The 20,414-nt window shown below is 37.4% G+C and overlaps 1 protein-coding gene across 1 annotated transcript in view; it reads right to left on the reverse strand.

Moving 5' to 3' along the window:
* The window catches only part of BMP5 (bone morphogenetic protein 5), a 57,028-nt gene extending 46,832 nt beyond the window's left edge, over positions 1 to 10,196 (reverse strand). Inside the window, exon 1 of the mRNA XM_068183680.1 lies at positions 8,980 to 10,196. Within this exon, the coding sequence (XP_068039781.1) occupies positions 8,980 to 9,463 (484 nt within the window). The 5' untranslated portion in view covers positions 9,464 to 10,196. The remainder of the gene's footprint in view (positions 1 to 8,979) is intronic.
* Positions 10,197 to 20,414: the final 10,218 nt, after the last annotated feature.

A 20,414-nucleotide genomic window follows, 5' to 3' on the forward strand; every position in this document is an offset into this window, starting at 1 on the left:
AAGGTGTTGTGAGACTTTTAGAAGCAAAGTATTTTACAGAGCACACAGCCAGAGTAAAACGCAAGAAGAAAGCTGTAACAGTCCTCTGCAACTTCAAAGAATGACAATGCACAGAAGAGAAAATGAACGTAGGAGTTTGTGCCTATCCTCATTTTATGGACTGGAAAAAAGAGGCACACTGTTTTCATTCTCTGTCTGAGGCTCTTCAGGATTTTCCTATTAGGTTGCTCTATTAGGTCACTCACTGACTTAGCTGGGGATGGGACTGACTCACTGCAAAATCTTTGCATACATTTAATTTTCATGTGTGAGGCAGCAAGGTAACCTGGTCAGGAGCAGCAGATTAACCTTTGGGATCACTGGCATGTTACGACTTGTAGTTTTTGACAAATATTCCAGCTGAGCTAACCTTGGGAACAACCTTCCCAGAGCTATGTTCCTACTGGATCTCCACCATCATAAATCACCCCAAAGACTACAGCTGTTATGGGATTGTACACTGGGCTTGGACTTGCTCCACAGTGTGACACACATTGTGTGCCACAGTGATATCATCCACACTACTGTTCTCCCACTCTTTCAATTTCTCAGCTAGTGTTTTGAAAACTGTGCCACCAGACTCCCATGGCTCTAGGCACCAGATACCATCTGCCCACTGCTCCAAAATCAGATTCCCTGCTCATACAGTGTCCCTGCTCCTTATTGTTCTAAGGCCTGGAACAAAACAGAAAACATATTTTTTCCAGAATTTTCTTCTTTGTCAAAACAGAATTTAACACCTCTATGACCAAAGCTTATGCCATTCACAATTGAAAAAGTCCAATAAAATGAATTTTTGAATTTATTTTGCAGTATCTTATAGCTGCATACCCCATGCATATTTCCCCTCCATTTTAAAATAATAAATGTTTTAAATGGATATGCCTAGCCAAATTGCTCTTAATTTACAATAATTACTCTGGAATAGGGGTACAGCTTTACCAGATCATATGAATTTAACTTCATTTATTTGACTGCAGTCAAATACCTGGGATTAAAACAACAACAATTTCATTTAATTGACCCAGTCAACAAAGGGATATAATGACAGAATCATCAAAGCTGGAAAAGACCTTAAGGTTCTCATGGAGTCTGAATAAGTAATATTGTTAAGTCAGATAAAGATAAACCTTATAGAAATTTCAGTTGTTCAAATTTCTTCCTCATCCTGATTCTCCTTGAAAAAGAAAATTACATGGAATTTTGCTTCTGCAAAGTCACTGGTGATTAACTACAGATACATATCATGAACCAGTACTAGCTGTCCTGGTTAGTTTTCTAGGTTCTGACTCATTAGCAATTTTTGCTTCAGTTTGTTTGAATTACATTGGACAAACAAGTAGAACCACATTTAGGTAAGGTACCACATGTGCCACATGTGTATTAAGTGGTATAGTAGTGGTTAATGAAGTCAGGTTCTTGATCTATTGCATCAGAATAACTGCTTAAAAAGAGCCGGGAACTAAACACCAAAATTCACCTCTTGGAGCATCTTTCCATAAATGGGAAATTTCCAAGTGGAAAGCCGAGCTACAAAATCTTTCCTTTTCTACTTTTATTTCAGTCATGTTTTGTATAGAAAAAAATTCATAATTCAGTACAAAACACAAACCAGCTCTTGCTTGGTGTACCCCACCCACAAACTTAAATAATGTAGTTGTCAGGGTTGACAAGTTCTGCCTGCTGTAGCATTTCTGTGTTTTATAGGAAATTTTAACCAGGGTGTTATTTTAAGAGATGAGCAAATGGGGAAACCCCATGGCCTAGCCAATAAATATGAACTTTAGGTGCAATGTAGCACTCATAAATATGACTCAGAACAAGGGGATTCATTGTTTCTCCTGACCCCTCTTAGCTGCTCCTCTGATCTCAACCTCTGTGTGCGTCATGGCAGCCCTCATCCTTTAACCTGCGGTTTTTAAAAGCAGCTTCTAAGTTATTTACGGCTGCAAGCGTTAGTAGCCCGTCTGTGTACTCCCGGCGCACACATACCGAAGGGTGGGGGGAGCTGCATTTTGTTTTTCAAGGATGAAAAGGTTTGCCCGGGAAGCCAAGTGCCTGGGGAGTATGAGGTAGCTGCTCTGCCACAAGGGACTCAGAAGAAAAGTGCTCCCTTTGCCTTCAAGGCTTACTCAGAGAAGAAACCCACACCTGCGCCAATTTCGCTTCTCATTTGTACATTATCTCTCTTTATCATGCTCTTTGCTCTTTCTCCATCTGCATTCACCTTCTCCCTACCATGGCGAACTTCCACTTTTGTAATCCTACTAGCATGGGAAATGCTCTAGTGCTGCAACATCATGCTTCATGTGAGGCACAGAGGAGCAGGACTACATCTTCCAGCAATTTCTGCAGAGGCTGTTTCTCTGTTGTGAACCTTTCCCATGCCCAGCAGGTCTGTATCCAGCCCTGCACGTTGGCTGCTGCCTACTGAGACGAGGGATGTCCTCCTTCTAAAGCCCAGCCTGTGTTTTGCTGCTTTTCTGTCGTGCCTGCTCTCATTCCTTCCCTCTCCATCTCCCGCACTGTTGCCTGGACTCACCACTTCTCAGCTTTAATCCTTTCTACAGTCAAATGCCACTGACATAAAACTAAAGTTCAGTGACCCTGCCTAGGCAGCAGGGGTTAGAGACAAGGGAAAGGACAAGGAGGAGAGTATAGGGAAAAGTGTGGGAAATAATTATAAAGTCTGGTAGCAGCCAGAGCTCTCCTGAAGCCCTGGGGAGCCTTTCTTTAGCTGGAGGCTGCAATTGGCACTTCATAAACTGTTCATTCTCAGCTATGTGGAAACACCAGACGACACCTAGAATGATCAGACTGCAATCAATCATTTTTTTCCAAATTCTATTAGTTTGTGGGCCTATGAAAGCAAGCTGAAAGGAACTACCACGGCTAAAAAGAAAGGAGAAAGGAACTGCCCCTGTCACAATTACCTCCATAACTCAGGCAGTAAGTAGGCAGGGAGCCACAGTAAAATTCTTTGCATAATTTAACATTCAGAGAAAATAATAACAGGAGCAATAACTGTGGGAGATGACATAGATGCCAAAGTTGTCCAGTTATCTTAGAAAACAACCCAGAGTTTAGGGAGAGAACCAAGATGCTCTCCATCCAATCCATGGCAGGATTCCTCCCCTAATACTCTCCACACAGAGATGTCTCCACAAGCCTGCCTCTTTCTCTTTCATGGTTAGCCAGAGTCACTGCCAGATTGTGTTTTCCTGGGAAAATATGCACTGTACAATACATACAATCCCCAAAACCCCACCCAAAGTCTGTGTTTAGTCTGGAAAGGAACATTTTCTAAAGAAGAAGCGGAACTGGGTTAGCCATTCTTCCCAATGGGAAAAATATTAATAATAATATATATTTTTATATATCCATACATATATATAGCTTTTCACCATGCACGTCTAACCATCTGCTAAATCAGTTTCTCTTTAGTTATCTGCAAATTCTTTCAAACCTGTCGGCAAGGAGAGTCAGACAGTTTTATACCCCAGTTAATGGAGAGCTTGACATTTTTTTGGCTGGGTAGATACAATAATTTACTTGGATTTAAAGTGTTAACTTTGGCAAAAAAATTAATTGACAGTTATAAAAACATTATTTTGTTAGATGATATTTATGGATCACACAAACCTATTTTGAGGTAGAGCTATATAGTTCTTAAGATTCATGTAACTTGAGAGATTTCAAAGGAAATATAAAGTATTTCAATATAAAACAGCAAATGTAGTGTAATTCAGAAAAGGGATATGGAGAATATTTCTTTCTGAAAATTAAAAGCAATCTCCAAAAACCTGCTCTGCCATTGCACAAAAATTGGTTAAAACTCAAATGAATTGTAAGTATTGGATGAGGATTTTTAGCTCATGTCATCCTGTGAGTAAAATCCTTTCATTCTAGAAACAAACAAAAGTATTTTGCAAGATGTTGTCTTAATAGTTAATTTGATCATAGAAAATTATTTCATAATTCATAGTTATTTCTAATGTCTGACTGTACTAGGTTACATGAAATTTATTGCATTCACTCACTGGGTGATAAAACTTTAATAAAAAGGAAAAAAAGTCTTAGAATTTCAAGATGTCAAGTGATGTCTGCTTTGGATGAAAATTAAGTGAGACCTCCTTGATCCAATTTGCTCTAAATGTTATGTAAAAGAGTGAAAAATGACACCTTATTGTCTTGGGGTTGCCATTGAATTAAAGCTTCACAAATGTTTTCTCATTTTTTCTTAGTATTGATCCAATTCCACAATTAAAGACATGGGGTCTATTTGTAATTTAACAAGTTTTATCTCTGCAATAGCATCCCTCTGTTCAAGGCAAGATAATAGTGCTCTTTCCATCACTTCAGCTAAGGCTGTGTCAATATTTTCATTAGAAGCCTGCATTTATACACTAAAACTGTACCACAGCCAACGAAATTCATGTACGGTTAAAATTAAGAGAGCAACATCTGAAATCCTGTGGAAAAGAAAGAAAGTGTGCTCATTCCTGAGCTTTAGGAGAGAAGTTAATGATCCTGAAGCCTTTTTGCATGTATCCTTCAAACCCCTTCCTCAGCTCCTGGCATTTTATAGCTTAACACTCCATATTCCTTGCTGATGATATGTTAGCTGTGAGCGGAAGGTTGTAGGAACTGAATTAGTTTAATTTAAGAAATGAGCTACTAGGTATGCTCAGGGTCTAATTGCAGTAAGGAATCCTTTCTTTTTTGTGTGTAACAAAAATATATCTTTACAGGTATTTGGTGTGGATTGATGTACTATAGGTTTCTCAAAGTTGCTGTAAAATTTGTCCTATACCATGTTAGCATTCTCCAATGAACACAATGGGCTATAAATCTTTTGAATTTATGTATTTACTTAATGATTCAGGTTTTAAAGAAGCATATAATCTGTAAAACAGTGTTCAAAGTTGGGATAGAGAAGCTGGAGAAATATGAACAGTCTTCTGTGCCTCAGACAAAATTTCCATTGATTTCAGTGTCTGGTTTAATAACTGAACAGAACACGCGCTGTTTCAAAATTACTCTACGATTGTGGAATTATTCACATTGTCTGTGAAGAAGAAAAAATGTCTTTCTGGGGTGCAGTGGTTACTTTAAAAATCTCATTAATTACTGTATCCTTCTTAGTGCATGTACATCAGAGGTCACAAATTTTATTGTGATCTTCACATTCAAGTTTTTGAAATTAATTTTATATGCTGAAAAGGAAAACCTAACAAAAAAACAAAAGCAGATATATATCTCCCATTTTATGGAAGGTTCATATTAATTAACAGGAAAATGTAAAGAAAGCAAACAGGCTTGCCTAGCAAATGAAACAATCTGTTAGGAGAAAAATTAATAGACTTGTTGTAAAAAAAAATGAAAATACAGACCATTTGAATGGCATGAGAAGGAACACCTAGGTATACTGGATTTAATGATCACTTTGATGATAATGGAAAAATCAGTATTTGAAATGTTTAAATGTAGTTTATAAAAGGGCTGCTGTTTTTCCAAGCCTCATCCATGTAGATCTATTTTATTCATTCCCCCTCCTTTTGTAAGAGGTGAAGAGTGGGAACACTAACATTTATCTTAAAAAAGTTCTTCCCTAACTAAATTTTGAGTGAGCAAAAAGTGAGTTGGACTGCGTAAGTATTATTTGTCTGTTCTCTGGGGAATGGGGTATCCTATATATGTCATTTTGGGAGACCAGCCAAAAAATAAGATGCCAGAACACTAAAGAGTTGGGGTTTTGCAATAATACAATAAAATATTATAATAGGATAAAAACACCCAGTCAGGAAAACAAAGTTCTGAATTTGAAGGTGATATAATCAGATCTTTGAAAACCCCAGTGTGTTTAGTAGAGGATTTAGTCTTTGACTGCTGGACCAAACCCAGTTAAGTCCTCTGTTACACTCATCAATATTTATGGCGAGTTGCCAACACACACAGTCTTATACAAAACACAAGGCAAGACAAAGTCTCTGTCTTGTTGTATCTTTCAAGAAAAAAATATATGGAAATTCTGATATAAATTCCAGTAGAAAGAGCAGGTGTTTACAATTTTAATTTCAGGAGAAGTAAATGCATTCTTATTTTTCTTCCTGGTTGTTTGACAGAATTATGATTGCAGTTCTCTGGATAATTATTTTCTATATTTGTTTTTGAACGTGAAGTATTTGCAGCTCCGACAGGTTGGGGTTTTAATCAAAGTTACCATATGAGTTTAAATTTTTATCCTGTAATATAAAATTATTTGCTTTTGTCTATTTTTCCTTTACTTTTAAATCTTTTTCAGTCTTTTCAATTCTTATGCTTAATAATTTCTATCCAGCATCTTAGCTATATATTTCTTGTTTCAATATATATGTCTTAAAATGTTATAACTGATACAATTATATACAAAAGTTTCAATTTAAAATATCATGATGATTAATAGAGTTTTATAATTACACATTATGTAATTAGTGGTGTGCAAGTATGAACATTGTGAATACTATTTTCAGAGCAGATTTCTTTGATGCAAGTTGTCTGGGGCTTCAATTCTAAAACCATTTGAGTTATTACTGTGCTGCATCAGCATTTATTGATTTTAAGGTACAGCATTAGCATTCACTTATCACTGCATATTTTTCCCCATTCTCCATGAAAAGAGCTTGCCCTCATCTGTCACAATCTCATACTGCATAAATCATATAAAATGGCTACTTGTTTCCATGATTTATTTCATTTTTATGTTAATTATACTGAAACATAGGATTGTTTAATAAAAATGTTGAAGTTAATCTATACTGGTCATCAATATTTTTCACGCATTTTACGCCGTGGAATGTGTGATATACCACAATACCCAACTTGTATGGTAGGGTATTTAAAGTGAATTAGGACTTAAACTAACTTAGAGCTGAGAGACATTTTAATTTTACAGATGTCAAATCAAACCTGATATTTACACAGTATTTTGTTATAAGTTAATGCTGTCTATTAACATTGATCGCTAGAAAAATACAGCATCTCAGCCCCAGTTTTCGCAGTTTTGAAACATAAGGTAAGCTTTATCTTCTTAGAATTACTTTCTTAAGGCAGCACTGGCATCCCAACAAAATAAGACAAATATTAGAAAATTCCTACACAAAGTAAGACATTCAGTGGAAACTTGAGTTCTTCCAGAGAAATTTTTTGTCTGGGAAAGCACAGTAGGATCAGCCCAGGACATATCTGACTCTGAAACTTCAAAGACTTCTACTCATTCACTGCAAGAAGTCCTATTGTAATCAAAGACATTTCTGAAATCAAAGGCAATGTCCCATGTAAATAGTGCTCAGGGATGCTGATGGAATGGTCCCTGATATATTTACAGAGGGTGCTTCTCGGGACACACAAGGAAAATTTTTTCAGGATCAGTGCTTTGACTAATGCTAAGGATAAGAGCATTTCTGATTTTTCTGTATAACTTTGCTATTTTAATCTCAACTGACTCCAGATGCTCTGGGTAAATCAAGGCACCCAATGTTAATTTAAAAGTAATAAATGAGCAATATATAACTGTTTCTTAATGATAAGGAACACTCATTCAAAAAACAGATTCCATTTCTTTCCTAAGCTGCTGTTTCCAAAGCAAAAAAAAAAAGCAAATGTATTTAGAGGTGTAGACAACTGTTACTCTTAAGGAAAAAGATCTCAGAATTGAACACCTCCTTGTCAGCCAAATAATTAATGAAAAGTGATTTAATTATTATGCCAAATAAACTCTAGAGTGTTACTTTCCTAGAATTTTAGTATTTGGAGTATTAGTATTTACTAAAAACCCGGTAGACATAAAAAATACAGAATGTGTGAGATAAAATGAAGGTATTTTGGAACATTTGCTGCTGTTAAGTTTCTACAGAAAGTATTACCTTGGAAAACAAGAGTTCATCAGAATTTGTACCGGCTTATTGTGAAACTCCAAGTTTTCAATTAAATCTCTTGCTATTCTGGTCCAATGAGAAGTGGATTTTTAGCCAAATTTATGAGTCCTGCAGCATTTCAAGTACTTATAAAAATACTAAATGGATTTCTTGAATTATTTGCAGCTTTCTAGATTACATTTAAGATGTGCTTTGGTAAAGAAACTGTAACTGCTTTTTTCTCCTACAAAGTAACTGGCAAGCATGTTTATTACCCTCAGAAGCCAATATAATTTAGTTTTATCAGGTTTTGTATCTGAATTTATATAATTTTCAAAAGCATTCTTTGCTTGCATGTTTCTGGTGTTTAATACTCTACTTGTCATTTAATTTATTTATGACAGAGAAAATAAGAACCATTGTAGATTTTGAGCACCATAGCAGTATCATAAAACACAGCCTGTTGTTATTAAATAGAAATAACAAAGGAACAGCAACAGATTATTTAAAATCCAGCCATTCAACTAAAAAGATAATAAAATTCTGACTCTTAACAACAGAAAAAAACCCCACTAAATAACCTTAGAATTTTTTAATGGTTTAACTTTTCCCTTTTCATACCTTTTTAGGCTTTAAAATATTAACAACTGATGTTTGTTCATGTGTAAGCTTTAAGGAAAACACTGAAGGAAATAACTGAGCAATAGGCATAAGTGTTTGATTTTTAGAGATTTAAAAAAAAAGGAGTTAGTTGGCCTAAGGCTAGAATTTTCATTACATCAATGAAAGAAAGAAAACAGAAGCCAGCAGAGGGAAGTTATAGAAACTGACTTTATATAAACAGTGAGAAAAATCTTTTTCCATGGCCACCTACAACGTAGCTACTTTACCATCCGTATGATTTTTCTTTTACCAGTGGCACAGCAGCCCGGGCTCAATCCTGCTCTTTTAGAACAGGTTACAGTTCGGCTGAGAGGTTTGCCCTTCACAAGATCAGGCTAACAGCTTATCAGAGAGAGCAAAAACAGAAAATATTTCCACGTACCTAAATTGACAAAGCTCATGACCATGTCAGCATCATTCAGAAAGTTGGTGTCGTGCAGGCTGGCTAAGGGAGGATTCTGTGTGGTCAGGGGGGTCATGCGAGATAATTGTATTCTCCGCGAATATCCGTTTGGAGAGGCAGGGTATCCTTTTCGTATCCCTCTGCTCTCCCCTGCCATTGATCCCTTTAGTGAATACTCCAGCTCCTCAGAATCCTCTTCATTTGTCATGGCATTATACAGGTCCAGCATGAAGAGGGGTGCAGAAGAAGCCTGCTTTCCTGGTGAAAATGGTCTGGGTCTGTGAGGTAAACCCAGGATAGAGAGAATCTCTCTCTGAATCTCCCTTCTTTCATGGTTCCGCAGCCTCCTGTAAATAAAACTCGAATGGACATGATTGTCTCCTAAACCTCCCTGTGCATGACCCACCAGAACCCAGCAATTCCAGAGCAAGCCCACGAAAGCTTTGAGCGCAGTTAGGTTCATCTTTGAAATGAAAAAGAACAAGAAAAAAAAAAAAACAACTTTTCTCCTACTTGTTCTGAGTTCCTATGAGGTCTGCTTTCCCAGTAGTTGAAAAACAAAATTTACCTATTCTTCATGTCAATGTCATCTCTAAACGTAACATCGTAACATCTTTGGTGATTCCTTTCCCCCCACCCTGTTTAAATATTATGGAATGTGTCAGGTTGCAGTTATTTCTAAGAAAGCTGAAATTCAGACTTCCAATTTTCCACTGTTGTTATCGTTTTTTCTGCATTTATGGAGCAGAAGACCAGTATTTTGTCAGCTGACCTAGGCATTCCTATATAAACCTTAGATAACCAGGTCTTTGGTGGGGAGCTGTATTAGCAAGAGATGTTCTTCTGACACATTGTAGTTCCCAGAGTAATCTTCCCTCGTTATTCTGAGTTCTTCGTACACCTTGCGCTCTTCCCAAGATAAAATCCTGAGTCACAGATTTGTCTTGATCTGTACCTTGGAGGTGTAACATATATTTGTCCAGCAGCCTGGAGATAACTTTAACATCTTTTGAATCTCTTGAGTGTAAAGTAATTCTAAAGCATGTACTAATCGAATTAATGTGTTGCCATGAATTTACTTGCAAAAAATAACCTTCTGTAAATCCATTCAACCCTTTTCAGCTTCTGAACTGTTATTTCCAACTGTAGCAGGCACAAATATAACAGCTCTCTTCAAGAGAGATCTAAAGACTAATGTAAGCACAACCCTGCTGGGAAAGAAGAGGCTTCTCATTGTAATTTGAAACGGGTATAGCAAAAAAGTCCTTAACCCTTCTCTTGCCAGATAGAGCTTTCAACCTCTCCCCCTGTCTCTCCAATTTACAGTAATATACCTAATTTGGGCTAACGGCTGTTTTCTTGGTAATAGCTTGCACAATCAATTTTAACTGTAACAATTTTAGGATATATAGATGGCATAATATGGAAGCTCTTGTGAGTCTCCTTATGAGTCCATGGTCTAGTAAACCTGAGTAGAAAACTCTCATAACACACTAAAATCACATCTCACTAATTCAAGAAAAGTTTATGTTTTAGGCAAGTTTAGCAAACAAAGGTGATCTTTTTAATAAACTCTGTAGGGAATTTTGTCAGTGAGGCTTGATTCACTCTTTTCTAAAAATGTTGGGAATGCAATCTGAATGAAAACAAATTTATTCAACAAGGAAGATTTCAAATTGTGCACAACCAATACTGTAATTATGATTATAGTCACAACTTTCATAAACTCTAATTTGCAATGATAATTTATTCAAAGTACATTTTTACTCATAAATTGCTATACTACTTTTCCCAGTAAATATGCAAAGTTAAAATTTAATCCCACAGCCTGTTATTAACTTAACTTTTACTGAAGAAATAAGAATATTAAATAGATTTCAAAGCTGCTGCCCATGAAGTTAAGGTTCAGTGTAGAATTTTTTGACAGCAGGTAACTGGTGTTTTCCTCTCACTTTCTCAAAATCACCGTGTTCAATTTCATACTGCTCAGATTATTGGTGGTCATTTTCCTTGCTGCTAAAATTTGCCTTTAGCCTTGAGGAGACTTTACTTTGATGAAGGGTAAGAAAAAGGGACAAAAAAGGGTTTTTTTCAACATGAAATTAGGGGAAAAAAACTAGCTATATGAAATCCATTACTTTGGGTTTTCCTTTACATGACACCTATTCAGCAAATCACACAGTCCTTGAGTAAACTTGGGAGTGTGACAGCAAGTATAGTCACACCATAAGAAGCCAGGAACAATTTATCTAATATATTAAGCACAAACAAACTTTACACTCTAGTCCAGCCATCACCTAAATACAAGTGATTCTCTCATAAATCAGCACATGTAATGAAAAATGCTTCTCCCAATAAAGGATATATCTCATGCTAGACCTGCCAAATTTGCACTAAAATTACGAAGATATTTAACAAAAGTCTTGTTCTTCTTAGCAGAAGAGCAATCACAATCAGAATACATTTTCTTTCCTCACTAAGCTGTCCCTTCAAAATCTATTTGTTAAAAGAAAAGTATTATTTCCTGTTTTTTCTTCTTTTCATTTGTTCTGCTCAGTCAGTTGCAATGATACATGAGACTTTACCATACATATGTCTTTTCCGAATTTGGCCATTGCATATCCTGCAACAAGATTTTTTTCCTCTTTTCCAGTAATATATTTCCTTTTTTCCCTAAGTATTCATAAAAGCCAGTGGATTGATTGCTCAGAGGATTTAAGTCCTCAGCCCATCAATATGTCCAGCAATAGAAATTTCCTATATTATGGCACTAGAAGTTCCAAATTAGTTACATTTTTTTCATTAAAAAAGCCAAAAATGCCTTTACATTCAAGGGTATTTTTATGTAGCAAACATCTTTCCAGACAGAAACTAAATAAGAACACATCTAAACTAATAATCATATCTTTGATGAAAAGAGCTCCTGTTATTTTTTGATAGAGCCACAACCAAACAAGTAACATAAATACAAAGCATTTATTTTACAATAACTCGCACTACACTCAGGCACCAAATGTCCCAGACTAGAACACAGAAATAATTTTTTTTTAGGTTTTTTATTAATATAAACAAAATGTCCTTTTGCATAAGCCTATATTCCATAAACACTCAGTCTTAGCATGGGTATTTCATACAGGGCAGACACAGCTTTGTAATTGAAAGTCTTTGCTAAAGAAGTGGAAGGTGTCTGTAATCACTGATAGACCCCATTTTGCATTTCCAATATGAAACAATGAACTTCTAAAGAAAAAATACCACGTACAATTTCAGCATGTCAAGATATACAGAGATAGACCTTTCTTCCCCAGATGCTAAACCTGGTAGTGACGCAAGAAATCACCTGAACAGCCCTTACCCAGCCCTTCCAAAATAAAAGGAAGACTCAAATGGCTCCAGAAGTGAGCTCCCCTTAGGGATAGATATCTGAGAGAGGAGCACATAACCATTGGTGCACCTGGAGAGCAGGGACTCGGAGGCAGGAAAGCAGCAGAGCACCGTGCAGGCTCCCTGGCAGTACAAGATAGGAAGCAGCTGCACGAATTTCTTAAACAATGTGGCATGTATGCACATGATGAGTGAATTCAGAGCTCATTACGTTTGTACTAATCTAAACAATGTTAGAGAAAATATCATAGGGGAAGTAATGAAACCTGGGAATCCAGATCTTGCCAATCTTGCATTCCAATGGATCACCATTCACTGTAATGGTGAAAAAAGTCATAGCTACCCAGCAGACCACTGTAATCATTGAAGGTAGAAGTGGTTTTGTAGGCAATGCCCACTACTCAAAAATATACAAAAATCAGTAGATGGCTTCTCAATGCAGAATCCCTTTGGTTCTCAATGTCACATCAATAGAGGGTGATTCCCCAGAGCAATGGTTCACTGCAACTGTTTGGCAAATTAGGCTAAAATGCAGAGCCTCTTCAGGACATTTGCAGTCTAAATCTGAAACACATGCATGCACACAGAATAATTCTGATGCCCCTTTCCCTCCTTAATGACCAGCTAAATTTGACTTTCATATCCATATTATGCATAAACAGGTGAGTCAACATTAAAAATGTTTAAGTCTGTTCTTGTTACTTCCCTGCAAGGCTATTGCTGCAAAAAGTACCTGGAGAAAGACTCCTATAAAAAGGTTTCATGAGAGCTGGAGAATAATTAGTTTCTAAAGCTACAGATTCCCCAGCAAAAAGAAAGCAGGTAGTCTGAACACCTCCTGAGGGAGAAATGTGACACTGACACCATAATTTGGCAAACCTGTTACACTACCTGTATCCAAGTCAGATTTAGAGTGGTATGGACTGCGTGAGGTGTACATTTGAGACTTTGGATATAAGTATGCATACGTCCAGATGTTCCAAATGTCCAATCAAAAAAAACTTGTGCGATAACTTTCACTCAGTTTTTTATTTTATTGAGTTGGATGTTGTATGACAGATGTATTCTTACCCTGCTAACATAAGAATGAAGCACAAATACATTTTTCTGCATCATTGAAAGACGTCTTCTAATGCAAAAATAATTCCATTTGTAATGGCCACAGTGTGAAAGCTGGTAGAATTCACTGCAGAAATTGGCAGCTGAGACATAAATTAAGTATGATGTTTGTAGACCACCTACATTCAGAGTATTATTTATTTATAGAGACAGTACTTCCATTTTATGCTACAGCAAGAGGAATTCATTGCAAAATAACACTTATTATGCAAAATAACACTTATTATTATTAATCTAACTCTATATTAGATTATAGAGTTATCTATTCAGTTACCAACCAGCTTCCTGAAGAAAAAGAGTTTTTCATCCAGGTATTCAAAACCACAGGCAAAATCACAAATCAGTCTAGGAGGTAAGTCATCAAGCATTTTATAGATGGCATTTAATAGAACATTTTGTTTAAAATTTACAGAAAGGGCTCCAGCTTTAAGTACAATAATTTGTGAAGTTTGTTCTATTCATAGTACATACACAATGTTATAAAACTATCAGCACAGAATACTCTGCAATATTAAAATTATATTTTTCTTTACCATTAAGAAAATTGAGAGAAATAATTTTGCAATCTGCCTGAGGACTTTTTCGAAACTTGTTGTATTCAAGGACTGGGAAATAAAAAATCTTCACATATATACTTCAGAAACGAGAACAAGAAAACATACAATTAATAATATGATTCAACATCACAGTGCTATCATTTGTATAATTTAAAAACCCAAAGAGCTCCCAGAAATCCCTTTTGGTTAAAATAAGCCCCTAATTATCTCAAAAGAAAAAAAAAATGGAACTGCACAGAAGCATATACAAAACACTTGGACAAGAGCAACAACATTCACAAGTAGTAAAGCACTTTTAAAGAAGATTATTCTTGGCTCAGCTTGTAGAAGGGTTTTATTGTGCCCCAGCTGTAGACTGGTACCTGCTGGTCTCCTTGTTCTCTGGCTGCAGCACGGCCAGAAGTATCTTGTGCTGTTCCCAGGCTGGTTGAAATGCTTTTCCAGGGAATATCTTCTGCCTCTTGCTGGAGTTCTTTTATTTTCAACTACAGATTCAAAGAGAAATTTATTTCTAGATGGATACCTTCTAGGTAGCTGCACTACACTATTGTTCATATCGTGAAATACTCTACCTATCTAAATACAGGATTTATTTCTTCCCTTGAGCATTTTGCTACTCTATTCCATAGCTGTGGCTTTAGCACCTCTACTGGCAATGGGATAGTGCAGCAGTCTCTTAATCTCTCTCTAAATTAGTTTTGGGGGTTTTATACTGTTTTCCTGTGCTTTGTTTTATACGCTCTCTCCCTCTCTTCCCAATACTTTCTCCTATTACATCTCTCTACATTTAGTTTGCCACTTGAATGTGCTGCCTCTGATCCCACATGGACTTTCTTTTCAGCTTTTTAAATTTTAAATATTTTTCCTCACCATCTCCATTTTCATATTTCTTCTTTCCCTCTCCACATATCTGTAGACAGATGTTATTTCCTTCTTATAAAATTACTTCCTTTGTTTAGAAAAATTTCCCCTTTTGTAAGAGATCAGCTGGCCTCTCAGGCAGTAAAAAAGGAGCTGCTGCTCCAGTACTTTCAATTGAAAGTGATCACTACCATGAATCACACAGTCCTTAAGAGACTAGTAATCTCCTGCTGTTGGAGGAGGATAGTGAAAGAAAAAGATGTGCATGGTAAAACTGCTAGACTATGTGCACCCTAAAATCTTTGGTATGTGCTAACTGATCTTTCTACATAGAATTGTTGAATAATTTAGGTTGGAAAAGATGTCTAAGATGATGAAGTCCAGCCATTAACCCAGCAGTACCAAGTCCACCATTCAACTATGTCCCAAAGTGCCACATCTATGTCTTTTAAATACCTCCAGGGATGGTATCTCAGCCATTTCCCTGGGACAGACTGTTTCACTGATTGACAGTACTTTCTGTGAAGAAATTTTTTTATCTAAACTTCCCCTGGTGTAACTTGAGGTCACTTCCCCCGGTCCTGTTGCTTCTTACCTGGGAGAAGAGATAGACCCCCACTTTGCTAACCGCTCCTTTCAGGCAGCTAAAGAGAGCAATAAGGTCTCCCCTGAGCCTCCTCTTCTCCAGGCTAAACAACCTCAGCTTCTCATAAGACTTGTGCTCCAGAACTTTCACCAGCTTCATTGCCCTTCTCTGGACTTGCTCCACTCTGGCCCAGAACTGGACCCAGCACTGGAGGTGTGGCCTCAGCAGTGCTGAGTACAGGGGGACAATCACTGCCCCGGTCCTGCTGGCCACACTATTGCTGATACAGGCCAGGGTGCCACTGGCCTTCTTGGCTACCCGGACACACACTGGCTCATGTTCAGCCAGATGTAAACCAGCACCCCCAGTTTTTCCGCTGGTCAGATTTCCAGATGCTCAGCCCCCGACCTGTAGTTCTATGTGGGGTTGTTGTGACCCAAACATAGGACTCAGCACTTGGCCATGTTGAACCTCCAAAAATTGTCTTTGACCCATTGATCCGGCCCGTCCAAATACCCTTTCTTAAATCCAGCATATCAGCATACCCGCCCAACATGGTGTCATCCACAAACTGCATGATGTGCACTTCATTCCCTGGTCCAGATCATTGATAAATATATTAAACAGGGCTGGTCCAAATCCCTGATCCCTGGGGAGCACCACTAGTGACCAGTTACCAAGTGGATGTGGCACCATTCAGCACCACTCTCTGGGCCCAGCTGTCTGGTTTTTAATCCAGCAAAAAATGCAACTGTTCAATGAACCAGCATGCTATAACATTGTGGTGGCAATGATAAAAAACAAATCAAGAAAAGTCTTTAAAATACTGTTTTCCTGAATTCCTCTCATTCAACCATAGTCTCTTCTAGCATGTAATGCCTTATCTTGCAGAATTATTACAATCCGCCACAACTGATAAAATTTATTTAATTAACAATCGGTAACTGTTGCTAGTATTTACTACAGCAGTCTGCTCAAACCAGAACTTGATAAGCTGGCAAAGCAAAGGAATAAAGTGAAAAAACAGTTTATTCTATTGGTCTAGAAAATCCATTTGTTTCTCTCAGATGTTTGTTATGGTGGTTGAGAAAAACTGAAATACTGGAGAAAGTATATACCTAAAATCTGCAGTAAATTTGCTGCAAAATATTTACACTGAGGTTGAAAGATTATTGTAGCTACTAAACTTTCCTTTATGTAGCCAGAGGTCTGAAAACATGACCTGCATGATGTGAAATAGAGTAATCCAAGGCTCTTGTAGAGTAGGCTTAGGCAAGAGGAACATGATTTACATTGCAACCCTTGCATCTGAAACTGAATTGTAATCTAAACATGGAAGAGACATGTGAGCAGTCCTTCACTTCTGCTTTTTTAGCTTTACTACTTTCAGTGTTTGTTCCTGAACATTTAGACATTTAAATTAGAAAAAAAATGGTATTTCCTGAAGGAATTCTAACTAAGCCATGGAAATTATAAAACAGCTACAGATGCTGACTGAGGCTGTAGGACAGTGCTTTTCTGTCCTACAGGGGAAAGTGGATTCACAATTATATTTTCACAGGTTTTGCTATCTGCTGTTCAGTGCTAATCATCAAAAAATTTATCTACCTGTCTAGAAAGAAGGATTGAATCACAAAAATCAAACTGAATCTTGTTCATGAATAGTTTAGATTAGAATGATACATATGATAAAAATACTTCTGCATAGCCCAAGCATCTGTGTGTACCTTCTCATCATGATTTCTCAGAGCAGATGCCCAATATTTTCTGTGCTCTTTACCACCTTATAGTGATAAAATGTACTCTGGGACAAATCAATGAGAATTTTCCATGACTTTTAGGCATTTTGGATATTTTCTGAATGCTCCTGTGAGCGCTGATAGAAGGACCAGATGCAATGGGCTGGCAGGAAACTTCCACCTTTGAGACGCTGTTGCCTCCTGGATCTGACATCTTCTTTTGGCATGAGAAGGATGCCAGAAAGGGAAGGTCAGTCTCGTGGCAGAAGCATTTTGCAATTATTATTTCTGAGTCCCAAGGTTAACTAAGTTCTCATTTCTTCATTGTAATTCAAAGCTAATCAGTCTTCATTACTTCTGTAAAGCTTTGTGAAGTTTGTTTTCCTATATTTATGGACATTTAAAGATCTAAAATTCTCTGCTTTCAAGCAATGACTGATCCTGTTAATGCAGACGAAGAAAATAAAATATGTTTATACTACAGAATGGCCAGAGAGCCTCAAACCATAAAACTTCTGGCTTATTTAGTGCTCTCCTAAAAAGCATAAAGATGACCAAACATATTATTTGTGTTTAGAAAAAAAAAAAAAGAGAGAGAAAAAAAACTTTTCAGTCTAAGAATTTTGTTTCCAAGTTCAATCTAAAATCATGTTTTATGGCTACATTATAAATTGCTTAAAAATGGGATTTATAATGGAAAGGGTGACAAACTTAACTATGGCAGCACTAGCAGGCGCCAGCATAATTACAGTCTTCTCAAGACATAACTTATTACAGGCTACACAGCAGAGCCAGTATTTTGTATTTTAATTAAGAAACCTGGATTTTGTTTGTAATAATTGACTGTTATGCCGCCCCTCTTGCCAGGACACTCTTTTACAAGAGACTCTTGCCTCTAGTAGTCTTTCTTTGTTAAATATTTTAAATACATTTTATATTTTTGACCAGAAGATTGCATGCATTTTATAGGCCATTATTAACTGTCTTTTGATGACTTCAGTTGTTTTATATTTTTTAATGGACATCTTTGTTCCTCTCCTCTGTGACCAGAAAAGGTTTACAGTTTAAGTCTCTGGGAAGTATAATACTGTAATATCTGTGTTATCTGCCTCAATCTGTACTATGCAGGCCTTCCATAAGAAAGCATTTTCTTTGGCAATGTTCTCCTAATGCCCTAGGCAGGTACTGCAGACCCCATTACCCAGAAATACCAAAACAATTACAGTGTCGCTCTGCTGTCCTGACAAGGGCACCGTGTCAGCTCCCACCATGGGACAGAGAAGTTCAGTTCCTGGCACTGAGCCATATATCCTACTTGCTACAAGCTCCTTGTACATTCCTGAAATTAAAAAAGATGGTGCATAGTGGTCTGAGAAACATCAGCTGTTTGTCAGTGCTGGGGAGGAGCCAGTGGGGCAATGCCACCCGGGTCGCTGCCACCACTCAGCACCTCAGACCCTCAGTGGCCTCTGCTGGCCATGCTCCCCCACCTGCCTTGCCCTCACCCTCACCCCTTACCTCTGCAGCAGCTGCTGCTACAAACATACTCCAGTTTTTCAGCTTTGCCTTTGTTTCCTGATTTCTTTCAGTTGCTCTTCATGTTGCAGGAATGTGTGCTCTACAGGCAACACTGACAAATGGCAGCAGCTCTGAACAAGCCTGGTCCACAAGCACAAGGTATCTAATTTTGACAGCAGGTAGGTAATTAGATGTTCAGAGAAGGATCTTGATATGCACAAAATTAAGGGCACACCAGCCCATGTGCAATTTAATATGCTGTAGCTTAGCAGACATGTGTACAAACGAGATCTATAGAAGCATTTAGCATTTTTAACTGGAAACAACATATGAATTGAAGCAGTTCAGAACAAATAGAATATTTTTCTCTTTTTTTTTTTTCCTGTGCCTAACTGGCACAGAGCACAGCAGACTCAGCTAAAAGCATTGTTCCCAGTCCCTTTCTTTCTCTCTGTTTGGCCTTGGAACAACGCTGTTCCAACTAACACTATTCAGTCATTTTCCCCCAGGACTGTCTACCAACCAGAGAGATTATCAAAGTTAATTATGTCACTTCCTTTCTTTTCTCCAACACCCTTGCAGACTAAGAAAAGAGACAAAGGAGTCAGCCTTACCAGCAGATCTCTCTTTGCTTCCTCTTACAGAAGTCTGCCTCCTCCCAAGAGGACCTTCAACAAGACTTTGCTGCTTTTGGATCTTCCAAGTGGAGCACAGGAAAAAGAGCATAGAATATAATCTACCACTACATGGTATGGGAGTAAAAAAAAATCTAGAAAATAGTGGCATTGTCTTGTGATTTTGTTTTGGATTCTGAAGCACTTATCAGTATTGCATTACCAAAGAGATGACTAAAAATGGACAAAAAAGCTTTTATTTATATTTTGTGTCCTTGAAAAACAATTCCAAAGTGAAGAGTAAGTGAAGGAAGAAATAGACAGCAAGAAAATTCATAGAAAATACTCAGAAATTATATCACAAATATCTATATTTGAGAAATCAAATATTTTTTAAATCAGTCTTCACCAACTTAATTTATTCGGTGGCATTGATTTCAACTGTGTGAGGGAAAAAAGCTGTAAAACATATTTCAGTGATAATGGTCAGTCAGAACTGGTGAGCAAGCAATAATCTGTGGGATGACTGTGAGGCTGAAGCCTAGATAGCCTAGAAAGCCCACATCAAGGTCCAGTGAGGTCCCTAGAAAAAGTAAAGTCTATTGGATGAACTGGTAAATCATTTTCTGACATGCACCCTGCTTTTAATCATGAGAAAGAGGGAGGGCTGTAAGGTGAGATATCAAGCAAGTTCCAGTTCAGCTGATGCTACGCAAGGGAAGGAGCAACCTTGTCTAGGAAAGTTGTCCAGCACCCTCCAAGCAGTGCTACAGAGCTGAGGCCAAGGAACCAGGGTGAGGTATGACCACCAGACTTTAGAAAACATAGTAGATTTGAGGAATGCTAATGAAGTATTATTGCTGTCAGTGCTAGTGTAGGTTCAGTTCCATAATTTTTCTCTGCTTGGTCATATGTTAAAACACCTTTTAATCTGATTCTCCAAATACAGGTCAAGCAATATTTTATTATGCAGGGAAAAGGAGGGAGCAACAAAGAGACTGCATTTGATGATGAAAAAGAAAAAACCCAGCCTCAT

Source organism: Anomalospiza imberbis, chromosome 3 (assembly GCF_031753505.1).
Source record: "Anomalospiza imberbis isolate Cuckoo-Finch-1a 21T00152 chromosome 3, ASM3175350v1, whole genome shotgun sequence".
In the NCBI taxonomy this organism is placed as follows: Eukaryota; Metazoa; Chordata; class Aves; order Passeriformes; family Viduidae; genus Anomalospiza; species Anomalospiza imberbis.